Here is a 14,781-nt window from a genome sequence, read left to right as displayed (position 1 = left end):
CCCCCCCCCCCCCCCCCCTCCAAAGCACATTCATTCGCAGTTGACTGACTTTGTATCTCCCTCTTTTTCTCCATCAACCACCATGCTTCATCGCTTTTCGCTAAATCGCGCGTCTCCATGAAATTCGTTCGTGCGCAACGGAAACAGATCGCGACGGTGGATTTTACCGCGAATTCACCAGCTAAACAAATAATTCCTACGATATTGCTCTATAACGCGCGTAACCAATCGCGCGGTCTTCCCCGATGAATTCAACGCACCGGTTACGCAAAGATTTATATGACACTAGCACCGCCTGCCGTCGTGCTGTGCCTTTTTCTCGAGAACGTTGGAACTAATCGACGGTGCAACAGAACCGGTGGGAGGCGGCCGCGGGGCCAATAAATTCGGAAATTTCTTCACGTGTCATCCTCGCGTCCGGTGACGCTTTCGTAAACAGACGGGGCGATCTCAGAGGGGAGGATCGGACCTCCGACCACCAGGATAGAGAGGGTCCGAAAAAGACGGAAATGGGGGAAACGCGGAAGAGAGAAAGAGAGCCAGCGACAGAAGACCGGGAAAATCTCGACGATGAGGGGAAGGGTGACGATAGCGGGGGGGAGGATACAGAACAGTGGGCGCCGGCTCATACGCGCGCAATTCACAGGAAATTTATGTACCAGAAGCATAAAGCCAGCGCCGTGTCTCTCGGGTCGAAGCAAGCCGTGGCATCCAAACCACCGGCAAATCCACAATCGTTCGTTCCTTTCATCCCCTCGATCTCTCTTTTTTCATCTTGCCCCCTTCCTCCTTCTTCTCTCTGTTTTGTTTTCCTTCTCTTTTCCTCTGTGGCTTGTATGATACAATCCAAGCAGATACTGCACTTCGTCACGTATAATGATGTTGGGTATATGGAATGGGAGAAATCGAGCGAAGAAAGAATGTTAGAGGGCAAGATCGGGATGGGCACGAGAAGGGAGGCACTAGTTGAGAAATAAAGGAAAAGTAATGCTATTGCCTCCTCAACGATTCCCATCACTCTGTGAGAACTTCCCGCGGAACATTTGCGGTCCATTATTTCCCCCGTACTCATATCAAGAGGGTCGGCCGGTGCATATACTGAAGAAATAGTACTACTGTACTTTACTTTCTAAAAAGAAAAAAAAAAAAAAACTGATAGCCTTCAAGCTCGTTTACGCTCTATGTTATCATAATACAAAATGTCATTTAACATTTGAAAAGGAAATAATCATACCGTTCATCCCCTCAAATGACATGAAGCATTCTAGAAATTGTATCGTGATATATGTACGTATATCCGGATAAATATCTCAAAAAAAAAAAGTAACCTACAATGTAAATTTAAAGTTTTCTAATATTTTAGAGAGTGATACTGATAGCATATAGATATTTATCGTATAAACGGAAAAAATGTTACGGTTACCATAACCAAATAATTGTGATATTTTTTGCCTATCTCAATATATGTTGGTTATAGGAACTATAGTACTATGGAAGTAACCCATATTGTTATCTATATGCTTTATACTTAGCGAGGATAACTGCTATATGGATATTGCAACCATAGTTATATATATTAAGTGTATACCTACGAAAAAATAATAGTTCTTAACCCATGTTACCAGCATCACATCAATGTCATTATCTTAAAAAAAATAAGTTTTGTTTCGTTTAGAAAATACAATAGAGGTACGATTTAACCGTCGATACGACTTCGCCAACTCCACCCTAATAATATATAATATTAAAAATAAGAAAAATATAATATATTATAAATTATATATAGAAGTAAAATTGAAAACAAAAGATAAATCGTAACTAATAATTTTCTTTTTTATATTCATCAAATTAAGATTTTAAGGAATTATTTTTAAAAATCCATATTTTTAATAAATAAGGAATTTTTAATAAATAAGGAATTATTTTTAAAAATCCATATTTTTAATAAATAAGAAAATATTATAATATGAATTTATAAACATTATTTACATGAAGGATAGAACTTACAACGTTGGCGCAAATATGTTAAGTCGAATCAAAAACTCTACGAGCCGTTAAATTGCATTATAGACACAGATGTCCTAATCAGTTGAGTATATCTTCCAGATTCTTTATGACTACGCGCGCCACCGCTTTGCTGTGCACGTACATATATAAGTGGACAGTACCTACGCGTAACGAAACCTCGCAAAATGAGAAGAACGGCGAAACACGATCGGGTAAGAAGATAATGCTGGCTACTGCGAGATCTTTACTCCACGGGCTTCCTGGAAAGAAAAGACTCCCCCCGAGATGGACATTCGCCATCTTATCTAGTGGAGATAGACCGTGATGTAGCTATATCATATCTGATGAGACGCGATAGATCGGACGGCGTGACAAAAGTGTCCTGCACATCGAGTTTCCTCGCGAACATTCTCTTCAACGCGCATACACCTGTAAGAACTCTCACCCGCACCAACTGTAACAACAGCCAATTGAACTTGTTGCAAATTATATTCGTAATAACTACCTACATACCATTTCTTTAACTTATATAGATCAATATCTGCATTACTTCACATAAATTATAGATAAAATTTAGATAAAGTATTACAGAATGTGAAAGTAAAGAGATCGATACGTACATTATTATAAAATTTTAGACACTCGCATATGAACATCGAATGATCGTGTAAAAATTAGGATATTACAAAATAGTACGATAAAAAATTATAACAATTATTTGGAATAAAAGTATTTTAACATAATTACAAGAAAAGCTCAAAATGCCATTTTTTATATTTTACCTGACCAATTTTAAATTCCCTGACTTTTCTTGATTTCCCAGACCCGTGGAAACCCTGATAGCATTGGAAATAATTTATGAAGCTTTTGCCGTTGGTGTTAGTATGTATACACGTATACTTAAAATATATAAAATGACAATTGAAGATATTCAAATTTTTACACGACCATTCGATAAAATTGATGCTGGTGTCTGAACTTTCATGAACGGTAGTATATCGTCATCGCGAAAATTCTGTGTATCGCATCGTTTTCTATTTTAAAATCGGACCGCCAAGTGTGACAATGTTAGATCGCGAGACAACGGTGTCGATAACAAATAAAATAACCGGCAGCGTCCAATTTAGTAAATGTTCAACACTTTCGCGACGCTTGGGCGTAGATAAAAACTAGTTTCATCAACAAATGACATGTTTATATGCTTTCTTCGGTGTCGATCGGCAGAACTTCGAAAGCAAAGTCGTTCTGGCGCAGTGGGTCTCGGCGTGACGCACGACGACCTCTTTTAGAGGCGCCAGGCTGCTAGAGGAAGAGCAGGAACAAGGAGGGCGACGACGAAGGAGAGGAGGACAAACGCAAGAAGAGAAGAATGATGAAGAAGAAGCAGAAGAGAAGAAAAGGAGGAAGGCGTTCCGATGAAACGGAGCGCGGTGTCGGATCTAGATAAGATCTTCGAAACGGGGATCAGTAATATTTTACAAAGTCATCGAAGTTGCTCGCTAACTTCGGCATAAATTACAATCGCCATCTTTCTTTCTCCCAAATGCCTTTCTTCTTCCTCCCGCCGCGTAGCTCATCCCTTTCGTGAAATGCTATGGGAAGAAGATGAGGAGGCGCCCGCAGATCCACCTCTCTTCGGCGAGTGTTAAACAAACACTTACCATTGCTAATAACATAGAACGCACGTTCGCCTCACGCGCACGTTCGCCTCACGGTGAGCCAATAAATTCGCTTATCTAACGATCATGCACGGCCGAATGTCAATGGGAAATGTAATAGTGACGCGAGAACGTGTCCCGAATTAATTACCGTAATCTTCCGACACAGGTTTGTGAAGAGGATCATTAAATGACGTAATCTTAAACCAACACCTCTTCGACGAATCAATCAACGTAAATATTGTTTAATTGAATAATCTTGTATAACAACCTATGAAAAGAATTGGTAAAATTAAGTTATAAATTTATTAAAATTCAAAGTCATTTTATATTACGTAAACTTAACTCTTTTAGGTTATTTTGGACATGATATACTTGATTTTTTTTTCTAATGCTTTTCCACACAATGCTACTTCTACTGCTTACAACTTCTTTATTAATAAAAGATACATATATTCGTTTGGCAATGTTGATAATGTCTGGCATTTCAATTAAAAAAAAATTTATAATATATATGTAACTTCTAAACTATAGTAAAGTATATTTTAGAATTTAATGTTTGCGCTTGTCTTACTGCTGACTCTTAAACAGCCCCCTGAATTATTATCGTTAATATATTTATTCTTATAAAAATTGTAAGCAATCAAATTGAGTTGGGTATATGACCAAGTGTTCCTGTGTGTGTGGCACCAAAAGGTTCAGTTTTCACATATCTGCGATTAGTATTCGATAGGATCTAATATAATATAATTATTACTTATAGTTCTAAATTAATGGAACTATCATATATATTCGATATTAGATAAAAAATTTCATAATATCGATAAATATTGTACAAGTCTCTTATATCAATCTGCAGTAAAATCTTGACAAAAATTTCATTAATTCGCAGCAGAATTAGCGTGAAACCATAAGAATACCAGATTGCACAAAATCAGCTGTTTATCTTCGAGATTAGCGTCTGAGACAAGGCACAATGCGCCGTCATTATCTCCGACAGTGACTAAACCGATTACTATCGTTGAGGGCAGTTACTTAATATTTTGTCATAAAAAAAGGAGACGAGAGAGTCAGTCAGAAGGACGCGGGATCCCAGTCCGTGACATGAATACGTCGCACGAGTGATGAAGTTCGCAAAGATCTCGCTCATAAATCATATGTAAAAAAATGCTTGCGGCTAATCCTACATGGTATATGCTAGCAAAAACGTCGTGTATGGCAGTCGTGAATAATGATTGCCGCATATCGGGCAACAAATCGAACGATATCCTTGAGATGTAATGTGAAGCGTTACATTTTAAGAAGCACAGATGTGACTCCAACCGATGCTGCTTTCGTCATCACGCGCGCGCAGCCAGCACTTTTCTCGATGCAGGTAAAAGCTATGAGAAATGAAAGGGTCGTCTGAAAAAAGGTATCCTACATTCTTAGGTTATCATAACGGAATTAATCAGAGTCGACGGGATACTTGAGTATGATCAAAACTACACTGTGAAATTCTAATGAACAAGCGTCGAGGAAAAGTCTCATTAAACATAAAAAATAAAAAAAAATAGAATCTACAAAAAATAGAGACGTACGTATATATTTCTAAAGAATGTTGTCCCTCTCGCCAGAATTATCTTAAGTAATATCGAAAATGTATTTCATGTCAAAATAAATATCAACAGAGTTGCATCTTCTATAAAAATTCCGTAAATAATTTCGACATCATAGTGCATTCGAGCTTTATTGATTTAAATTGCAGATTAAAAGAATGAATTACATCGTATGAATCAAAACTCGTTATGCAGTGCACGTTAAAAGAATATATTCCTCTAGAGAATTTTGGACAAATTTAAAACAAAATGATCAATCCCTCCATTCATTTTATTCTCGAGAACACGGCTGCTTATTTATACGACGACGAGGACGAGTAGCCCGTGTGTAACTGAGAAGTTCATGAGATAACAATCTGAATGTTCAGGATTTTCGAGGGTTAAAATATAGATATCACCCACGAAGAGACGCTATCTACTCTCGAGCGAGACCTACCCTAGCTCCTTGACATAAATTAATATTCTACGTGCAGAAATCGTCCACATTGCTGCGACAGTCTAGAAAAAAAGAAGAAAATATAGCTAGTTGAGATGTGCAGTCCCTGATATCTTTCAAAAAAAACAGTAAGAGAAAACTTGAAAGCTATCTATTTATTATATTTGATATTCTTATTATCTAATAAAAATAAATACACATTAATACATCATTACGAAATCAGATGTCACTCAACATTAAGTAGAATAATAAAATTTTATTAAAAATAAAAATACTCAAGAGCCAATCATGTTTGGTTCTCCTAAACAAATTTACTTATATCATATATCGTGTACAAGATGACAAAAGAATTTGTATAACAAAATTTTTGTATTCAACAAATCGTTATCCAAATTCTTGATAGTAAGCTGGCGGGTATGTTAAATTAGCACCCCAACTATAGTACTCAGGAGTTCTGATTAGAGTTCCCACTTCCTTTTGACAAGACGAAGAGTTCCCTATAGTTAATAACAAGAGTTCCGCTCAATAAACATTTTTTTTACATTTATTAAAAATGGGGTGCTAACTTTTTATCGAATTTCGAGGTGGAATAGTTCTGAGCGGCTTAATAGCTTCAATTTGCGATTGCCTAGAGTTCCTGATATGTAAAAAAAATTTTCGAATATTAAAAAAAAATTAAAATTTTTGAAAAATTAATTTTTAGATACAATATTCTGATGATAATTCCTGCTTCTTTTGACGATACGAAGAGTTCTCTATGATTTTTAATGACATATGCGCTTAATAATCATTTTTTAATAATTTTTTAAGAATGGGGTGCTAACTTTTTAACGAAATTCAAGATCGCATAGTTCTGATCAGCTTAACAGAAGTATTTTGTGAATACCTAGAGTTCTTGATACATAAAAAACATTTTTGAAGAATAATAAAGTTTTAAAAGAATAATAGAAATTTTTGAAAATATATTTTTTTTGAAGTCAAAATTTTTTGGGAGTACCGAGTAGTTCTGATCGGAGTTCTGGACAGTTCTCGGCGAGTTCTGTCGAAAAGTATTAGGGCTCAAAGCGATTGGACCAGCGGTTTCCGAGATATACTCACTTTAAAAATTGTTGATCTTCTGACAAATGTCGCTGTATCTTGCAAACCGTTGGTCTAATCGCTTTTTCACCTTACAGTTTTCGATAGAACTCGTCGAGAACTATACGAAACGCTACTCAGAACTACTCGGTACTCTCAAAAATATATTTTCAAAAATTTCTATTATTCTTTTAAAACTTTATTATTCTTCAAAAATGTTTTTTATGTATCAAGAACTCTAGGTATTCACAAAATACTTCTGTTAAGCTGATCAGAACTATGCGACCTTGAATTTCGTTAAAAAGTTAGCACCCCATTCTTAAAAAATTATTAAAAAATGATTATTAAGCGCATATGTCATTAAAAATCATAGAGAACTCTTCGTATCGTCAAAAGAAGCAGGAATTATCATCAGAACTGTTGTATCTAAAAATTAATTTTTCAAAAATTTTTATTTTTTTTTAATATTCGAAAATTTTTTTTACATATCAGGAACTCTAGGCAATCGCAAATTGAAGCTATTAAGCCGCTCAGAACTATTCCACCTCGTAATTCGATAAAAAGTTAGCACCCCATTTTTAAAAAATGTAAAAAAAATGTTTATTGAGCGGAACTCTTGTTATTAACTATAGGGAACTCTTCGTCTCGTCAAAAGGAAGTGGGAACTCTAATCAGAACTCCTGAGTACTATAGTTGGGGTGCTAACTTAACATACCCCTATCGTCCAATAAGTAAATAATAAGTTACGAAAATTAGCCAATAAATAAGTACGCTTAGTAATTCTTTAATGATATGGTTATTAAAAATACGACCTTTGCGCTACTCTAGAACTCTATATCTATAAGATAATAACATACATTAAAAAAAACAAACAATGGGAAGTTAGTTGCACACACATATTTTATTAAGTACTAAAACACTGCACCAAAAGATTTTTAATAGATTGGTGAAATTATAAATCATACTCTATCGGTTGCTTGAAAAAATTTATGTGTGGAAAAATGCGCGATTATCGTTGATATATTTCCAAAGCTCCTTAAAATTTTAGATCAAAGCTGAAGATGGTTATTTCTGTAACGTTAATTATTATTTTTGATATTTTTAGTAAGATATAATCAACATTTTTAAAAATATGTTACTAATAATTTAATAAACAAAACTTGCCAAACTACTTTTTATCACTCCATATAAGTATTAGGAAGAAATGCAAGAGCAATATTTGTATAATCAAGTTACAAAATTTAAAAAAGTAGAATCTATTTACAAAAGCATTTCTCTTCTCATTACCATAATTCATCATAGAAGAGGCAATTCTGCATGAGGGTGCATCGACAGCATATGACTAACGCCATCTTAAATCCATCAAATCAACGGCGTTCCCCAATCAGACTACGAGAGAAAGACAGAAAGTCTACGGTGAAGTGTCGGCGAGAGTATCACATTTCGTGTGAGCCGATATTTGTTACAAGTTCTTATAGATGATGAAGAAGCGTTCATCGTACGCGAGCCGAGGCAGCCCAAGAAAATGGGTGCTAGCACTGACCCTTTGAGGGCCCTATTAACGAGTGGCCCCCCGTGGCCGACGCCGCCGCGCCGCAGCGGGCCTAATCAACCCCAAGTCCAATTCGGGGCCCCGGCTTCGACTTATTTTATGTAATGCCCGCGACGCCAGAATCAATTAGCCCTGGCACCCTCCTATTTTGCGTATGCATGCGCAACGTATATGCATAGCAGGCGATCTCGGCGAGCCGAAACTTATTTGCAACTGTCCTGCGCGCGCGGGAACGGTCGGTGAACGGGAAAAACCGGTTCCGGAGCCGCGAGTTAGGCGGAAATTAAATAGCTCGGGACAAACGGGGATCAGAGCGTTGCTGCTCACCTCCGACCGTGTGGCGAATTAGGATCGCTAATTTTGCCGCTCAGATCCCGTGGGGTTTTTTGACACGACCGGCCTAAGATACATCCAGCGGATGTTACGGCTGGATAAAGGATGGCGCCAAGCCTTCGAGGTTTTAGGCTAGTTATTAAAGTTAACGTCAGCGGACTAACATTAATGAAATTCGTGTACGTGATTAATTTTACCTTTAAAGATTTGATAAAAGTGTTATTTTTATTGATTATATGCGTATTGCTTTGCTCATGTACTACAACAATGATATAACTCCAAAATGGTCATTTTTAGTTAATTGTAGAAAAAAAAGAAACATGAAAAAACATACTTTTATGCCCATTTCTATCAGTGTATACATAGATTAACTTTAATCTCATTGCCAGTTTAACTTACTCTTTATCTAATAATTATCTAATATAAAAAAAAGAGTTAGTAAACCGAGATTAAAATTAAATTACATTGGTACAAAACAGACATTAGTCTTCTACAATCAGTTCTTTATCAAACACTCGTTTTAAGATTGATATTTCACAATTTTAATGATTCAAACACATTCAAATCCATTTCCTGGAAAACTTTGTTTTCTAAGTTGCACCATTATTGCAACAAATGTACAGAGCGATATAGTATACAATATATATTGTATATATACAAAAAGAATGGTTTCATAAGCATGTAAAATTTAACTAGATGCACACACAGAGCTAAAAGTAATTTGGTTGAATCATAAAATAAATATATAGGACGGTCGAGCTGATTATTAGAATGATCAATCAAAACTTTTCACAGCATTATTCATCATAGTAACGTATAATTCTTTTAATGATCCAACAAAATCAGCTACAAATCTATATCAAAGCTAAATTTTTAAATACTTCAGCAAAACTTTCCATGTATTATACATACATTATACTATTATGCAATAAATGTTGCGATAAGTAGCGTCACCGGCGAGAAAATAAAATAAAAAAACAAACCACAATCTTTCAAAAGACGCTATTAGAAACTTTCATCGTCATCCACCATCTCGCCGTAGATGCAATATGTTAAACGATAATTGATCTACATTGATTAACATATAAACTATCGTTAGTATAGTATAATTGTCAGAAAATATGGCCTGTCTAATCGTATCATTGGCGAGATAACGAGAACCATGACGGCGCGAGAGATTATGTTATAAGCAAAGAGAATCAACGAATTATATAGGTATACGCGCCGATCAGGAGTACGCCATCATAGCCCAGCACGGCGCGGTCAATTAGGCGGACTATCGTTACGTGTTTTAATGAGATCTCGACGCAGAGCCGAAGGTATATAAAAGTGTTTTATGTCCTGTGAAACCTGGGCACCGTTGTGCCGTCAATTAGGAGACTACGCGCCGCACCGTCCATAATCAGCATATGCAACATATGTGGCGTATGCGTGGCCCTTAAGCCGATAACCAGAAAGCGACGACAGTGTAATCTCGACTTATTATTTTGGATTAAGAATACTGCAACGCGGTTATTAAGCGCCGACAATATTTTCTTGTTTAAGTAAGATTTTTTCGAGTGTATACAGATTAATTAATAATATCTCCCCTCCCTGAAATTTACTCACTCATAATTTATAATATTTTTATATATGTAGAAGGAACAATATTTTGCTATATACTAATAATTGTCAATATTTTTTATGGTGTGAACATACGTTTATAAATAAAATAACATGAATTGAAAGAGAGAGACATGATTATTACAGCTAGTTTAATTATATAGAAAAAATACTGAAATATCGACAAATTTAAGTAGATACAGATATGAAATTTTGTTTGACTATCAAAATAATTATACTCAAGCATGATGAGCAATGCTGCCAAAAATGTCTAGCAACTTGAGCGTCTTATTAAAAATTCATTACTTTAAGATAGTCCAATAAAATTATTTTCAGATTTAGCGTCTAAATTTTTAGACACATCAGCAAAATTATTCTTTACATATTATAGAATAGATCACGCAATAACTATGTACATTATAGATTACGTCAAAGTCATGACCTGACAATAGTCAATTCAATAATTTAAAACCGAATGAGACAATGCTTACAGCGGTCTAAGCTGGATCACGGGTGTTTCTAAATAATTGTGTGTAAATTTATATACTATCTACGTATGTAATTCTTCGATTACGCGTCGAAATTTTTTCAGACTTGAAACACGTAATACTAATAAATTATCGCAGCAATATCACGAGTTAAATTAACTTACAATTTAACGATTATTGATGCTATTTACGCATCTTATATCGATCTTAAATGTTAAATAACCTATTAAAATAACCTATTAAAATAACCTATTAAATAACCTGTAAATAATTAATTTTTCATTGCGAAAAATATTACCTCGGCCGGGATCTCTGGCAATCCGTGCGAGCGTCCTAAACTCAATAATTCCATCTTATTGATTCTCGTATTCTTATTTAATTGCTTTATATATTTAATGTTAGCCTAGAAATTCCATTAAATACATTATAATTTCTCCAATAGATAAAAAGTAAGTAATATTTAAGGATAAATGTTACAAAAGCAGTAAACAGAACCGGTCAAATCCGATCAATATTATAACATTGTCACTTATGACGGATGAATCGAGAATTCTATATCATTAAACTTTGAATAACCTCTGTCCCTTTTACAAAAATTGTATTTCCGGATAAATCCAAGGATTTCATTGAGAAATGATGGATCGCAGCGTGAACGGCCATACGTCAACCAGCTTGCGTTACAGCGCACAGCGGCCGGCATTGGAGCATTTTATCTTATAGTCGGAGGAGGATTTTAACTCGAAGGAGAATGGACGGCGGCGGCGGCGTGCACCAGCCGGCAAATACCGCCGCGTGCACCGGCTGCAGGAGCGCGCATACATCAAGCTTGTTTATTTCTACGGAGTGGGTCATCGTGCGCAACAATACGACAATTTGACCGCGGCCGATCGAGATCTCACGATCCACCCTCCTACTACACCCCCCCCGGAGCGGACGTGCGGCTCTCCCGCCTCCACTCTCTCTCGTTTCCTCCGGTTCCTCCGACGTTCGCATCGATTTAACGGAGACCCGTGCCACGATCCCACGAGCCGTGCATGCATACGTGCGTGCCTGCGGGCGTGCATGCTTGCGTGCACGCACCCATACACGGGCGCGCACGTGGCGTAGCGACGACGCGTGTACCTGCCGCGTCGTCCATTTCGAGAATCCGACGCGATCTTATCTGCCATGCGGCCGCCACGACTCCCGCGAAGAGAATCTTTGATTTAGTGCGAGAAGAAGACAGTCGAGAAACGAGAGAGGGGCTGAGAGAACGGCGGAGGGAGTCCTGTTTCCGAGTGAACCAACGTTTCACAAGAACGATGCGAGAGAGATTTCTAAAAACTTTTTTATTTTAAGTAAATTTTCTCAGAGTAAATCCTCTTTATGCGCGCGCGCGTACGTGTATGTGTAGAAGCGCCAAAGTTTTTCGTTACTTTTAGGCCCGGTTGCACCAACACTTTTTGATTATAAGCGAGCTCGTTTTAAAGCCGAAAGGGAGACAGAGACAGAGGCAGTTTAAGTTTCGCTTAAAATCGAAATCACGTTGGTGCAATCAGGCCTTAAACATCAATATAAACATTTCTTTGAAGTAGATCGCATGGGCATAACGATTTATCAAATTATAAATCTTTATATTTAACGTGAGGATCAATGCTCTCAGAATATAAAAAATGCATCATATTTCTGGTGCGCTTGTTATATTTTCCTTACTCATCTATTCTAATCGATTTCTACGCCATTTATTATTTCACAATATAAGAAATATAAATTCAAATATAAGAAATGTATTATATTTATTATGCTTGCTGCATTTTTCTTGTTTATTCGTTTTAATTAATTTTTACGTAATGATAATATATTTCTACATAATTATAATTCTTATTTAAATTAAAACGAAATATCTTGCTTTTCTCCCTTATTTATTTTTTGTTACTTCATATTATATTTTTATTTTAGATTTATTTATATTATATGCATATATATTACAATATTATTTTTCTGTACTATATATTTATTACTAAAAATTATATTTCTTTTTTAAATTGTGTTTGAAATAATTCTGCACGTTGTGAAAGTTGGACTACGGAGTTAAAAAGTACGATTTAATGAATTGCGCAAATACTCACATCCTTCAACGGAACTTTGAATGCTAAGATTTTGGTGCCCTTGATTACATCACCGAAAGGATTGTAGTCTAACCATCTGAAATACGCAGAAACAACAATTATAATTATAAGATTGACTGCGTTCAGCAGATATATAAAATAGCTTTGCAATTGTAAAGTTCTTTAACATGATTGATTCTACCATTGGTTTTTCACTGAATCTAAATATATGTATAAACCAATTATATTAAAGAATTTTATATGTTACAAAGCTGCTTTCTCTGCTGAACACTGCTACTAATAATAGTAAAAATAAACAGCGTTACGTTTGCGGTGATTTGGCAATAGGAAAGTAGGTTGAATTAGAACGCCAAAATGAACGGATTAGGTACAAATCCACACATTTTATATTCGCTCATTGATATTTTCCAATACTAATATTCCTGAACATATCTTTTATATATTGGAACAAAAAATTTAATAATCTTAGCAAAATTGTTAGACATTTTTTAATATACATTTTATATTATTATTTATACAATAACCAAATATTTAGTTGTGTGTTTCTGCGAAATACATTTTTCTATACATACTTTGTAAGTAACAAAAATATTTGTTTATACCAACTAAACATTTTCAATTAATTACAAAATTACACCTTTGTTTAGTAATTTTAACTAAAATTGTTATTTAGTACATTTCAAATGTATATTTATTGTTACAACAAAATTTTGATTCGACAACAGTAGTGTTTTTTTCAGAGCATTTGAAAGAAACAAGTGGACTGCAGCCTATATCTTAGGAATCAGACTACGCATTGAAGATTGAGATTGAATTTTGACTAATCAAAATAATAGGAGTTAAAATTTCTTTATCCTCATTGTGGTCAAATTTCAATTTTCAATCTCAATTTTCAACGTAGTTCGATTCCGGCCTTACAGGAACGCATTATTCTCTGTCTCATTTAATCGATGTCAACTACTTTACGAGATTCTTTGTGTGACTAAAAAAAACTAAACATCCGGCGCGATAATTGTAACGTAAAGCAGTCTACATGGAGTAATGAGATAAATACTTGCTGTAAGAAATTTATTATACCAAACACACACAAATGTAAGCAAAATAATAATTTATGATCGACTAATTTCCTATAACTTAAGACTTACTGTTCTATTGTAGAATGCGAACACCATTTAGAACAAAACAAGACCTGGGAGTAGAGTACCGATACTATCGATCATGTAACTTTTTCTCCAGAGCGGAAACGTAAAAAGTAAAAATTTTTATGAATGTATGTATATATGTATATGTACACACAATATAAAAAGAAATCTGTAATTTTCATGTTTCTGCCCTAAAAAAAAGTCACATGATTAACTTCCTGATCGAAAATTAATAACCGATTAATTAAACACGAATCAAACTAACTCACTTGAGTAATTCGCATTTATTATTAAATGCTGTGGATGGATAACTCCATCTTGGAAAAAAAGGCGGGAAACAGCGAGCCAGACACACGTTCTCCGTTGATAAGTTAGCTATCTCTGAAAATAGCGTCGAATCGTTTTCCCGGAACTGGTAGAATCTCGCTGTCGATTCTATTTCGATATGTTACATAAAAATGGCACTACGCTTCGCGGATCAGTGATCGCAAATGATCGCATTTTAGCAACGAGGCTACGGGACGTATTTGAAACAATCTGAACCAATCTGAACAGGCCAAAAGGTCGACATAACATAACCTCACTATAACTCGATCCTACTTGCGATAGCGTTACGCAAGCGACTTTCAACTATTTCGAGAAACTCGGCAGATTTCCCTATACAACAAATAAAGCCGCTTACCTGTCCGGCACTGAATTCGTCATATTTACTGCTGGCTCAAAAATTTCCTCGCAAAAGGAACAACATAACACTGAAACGCAATATCGCCGTCACACAGC

The 14,781-nt window shown here is 35.6% G+C and overlaps 1 protein-coding gene across 1 annotated transcript in view; it reads right to left on the bottom strand.

Moving 5' to 3' along the window:
- The window catches only part of LOC108774175 (splicing factor 3A subunit 1), a 49,633-nt gene extending 34,852 nt beyond the window's left edge, over window positions 1-14,781 (bottom strand). Inside the window, exons 1-2 of the mRNA XM_018540219.1 lie at window positions 14,684-14,781; window positions 12,860-12,935 (exon numbers count right to left, since the gene is read on the bottom strand). Of these exons, the coding sequence (XP_018395721.1) occupies window positions 12,860-12,935; window positions 14,684-14,706 (99 nt within the window). The 5' untranslated portion in view covers window positions 14,707-14,781. The remainder of the gene's footprint in view (window positions 1-12,859; window positions 12,936-14,683) is intronic.

The sequence above is a fragment of the Cyphomyrmex costatus genome, unplaced genomic scaffold (genome assembly GCF_001594065.2).
Source record: "Cyphomyrmex costatus isolate MS0001 unplaced genomic scaffold, Ccosl1.0 scaffold105, whole genome shotgun sequence".
NCBI classification, from domain to species: domain Eukaryota; kingdom Metazoa; phylum Arthropoda; class Insecta; order Hymenoptera; family Formicidae; genus Cyphomyrmex; species Cyphomyrmex costatus.
This window is presented reverse-complemented; position numbering and strand designations above follow the sequence as displayed.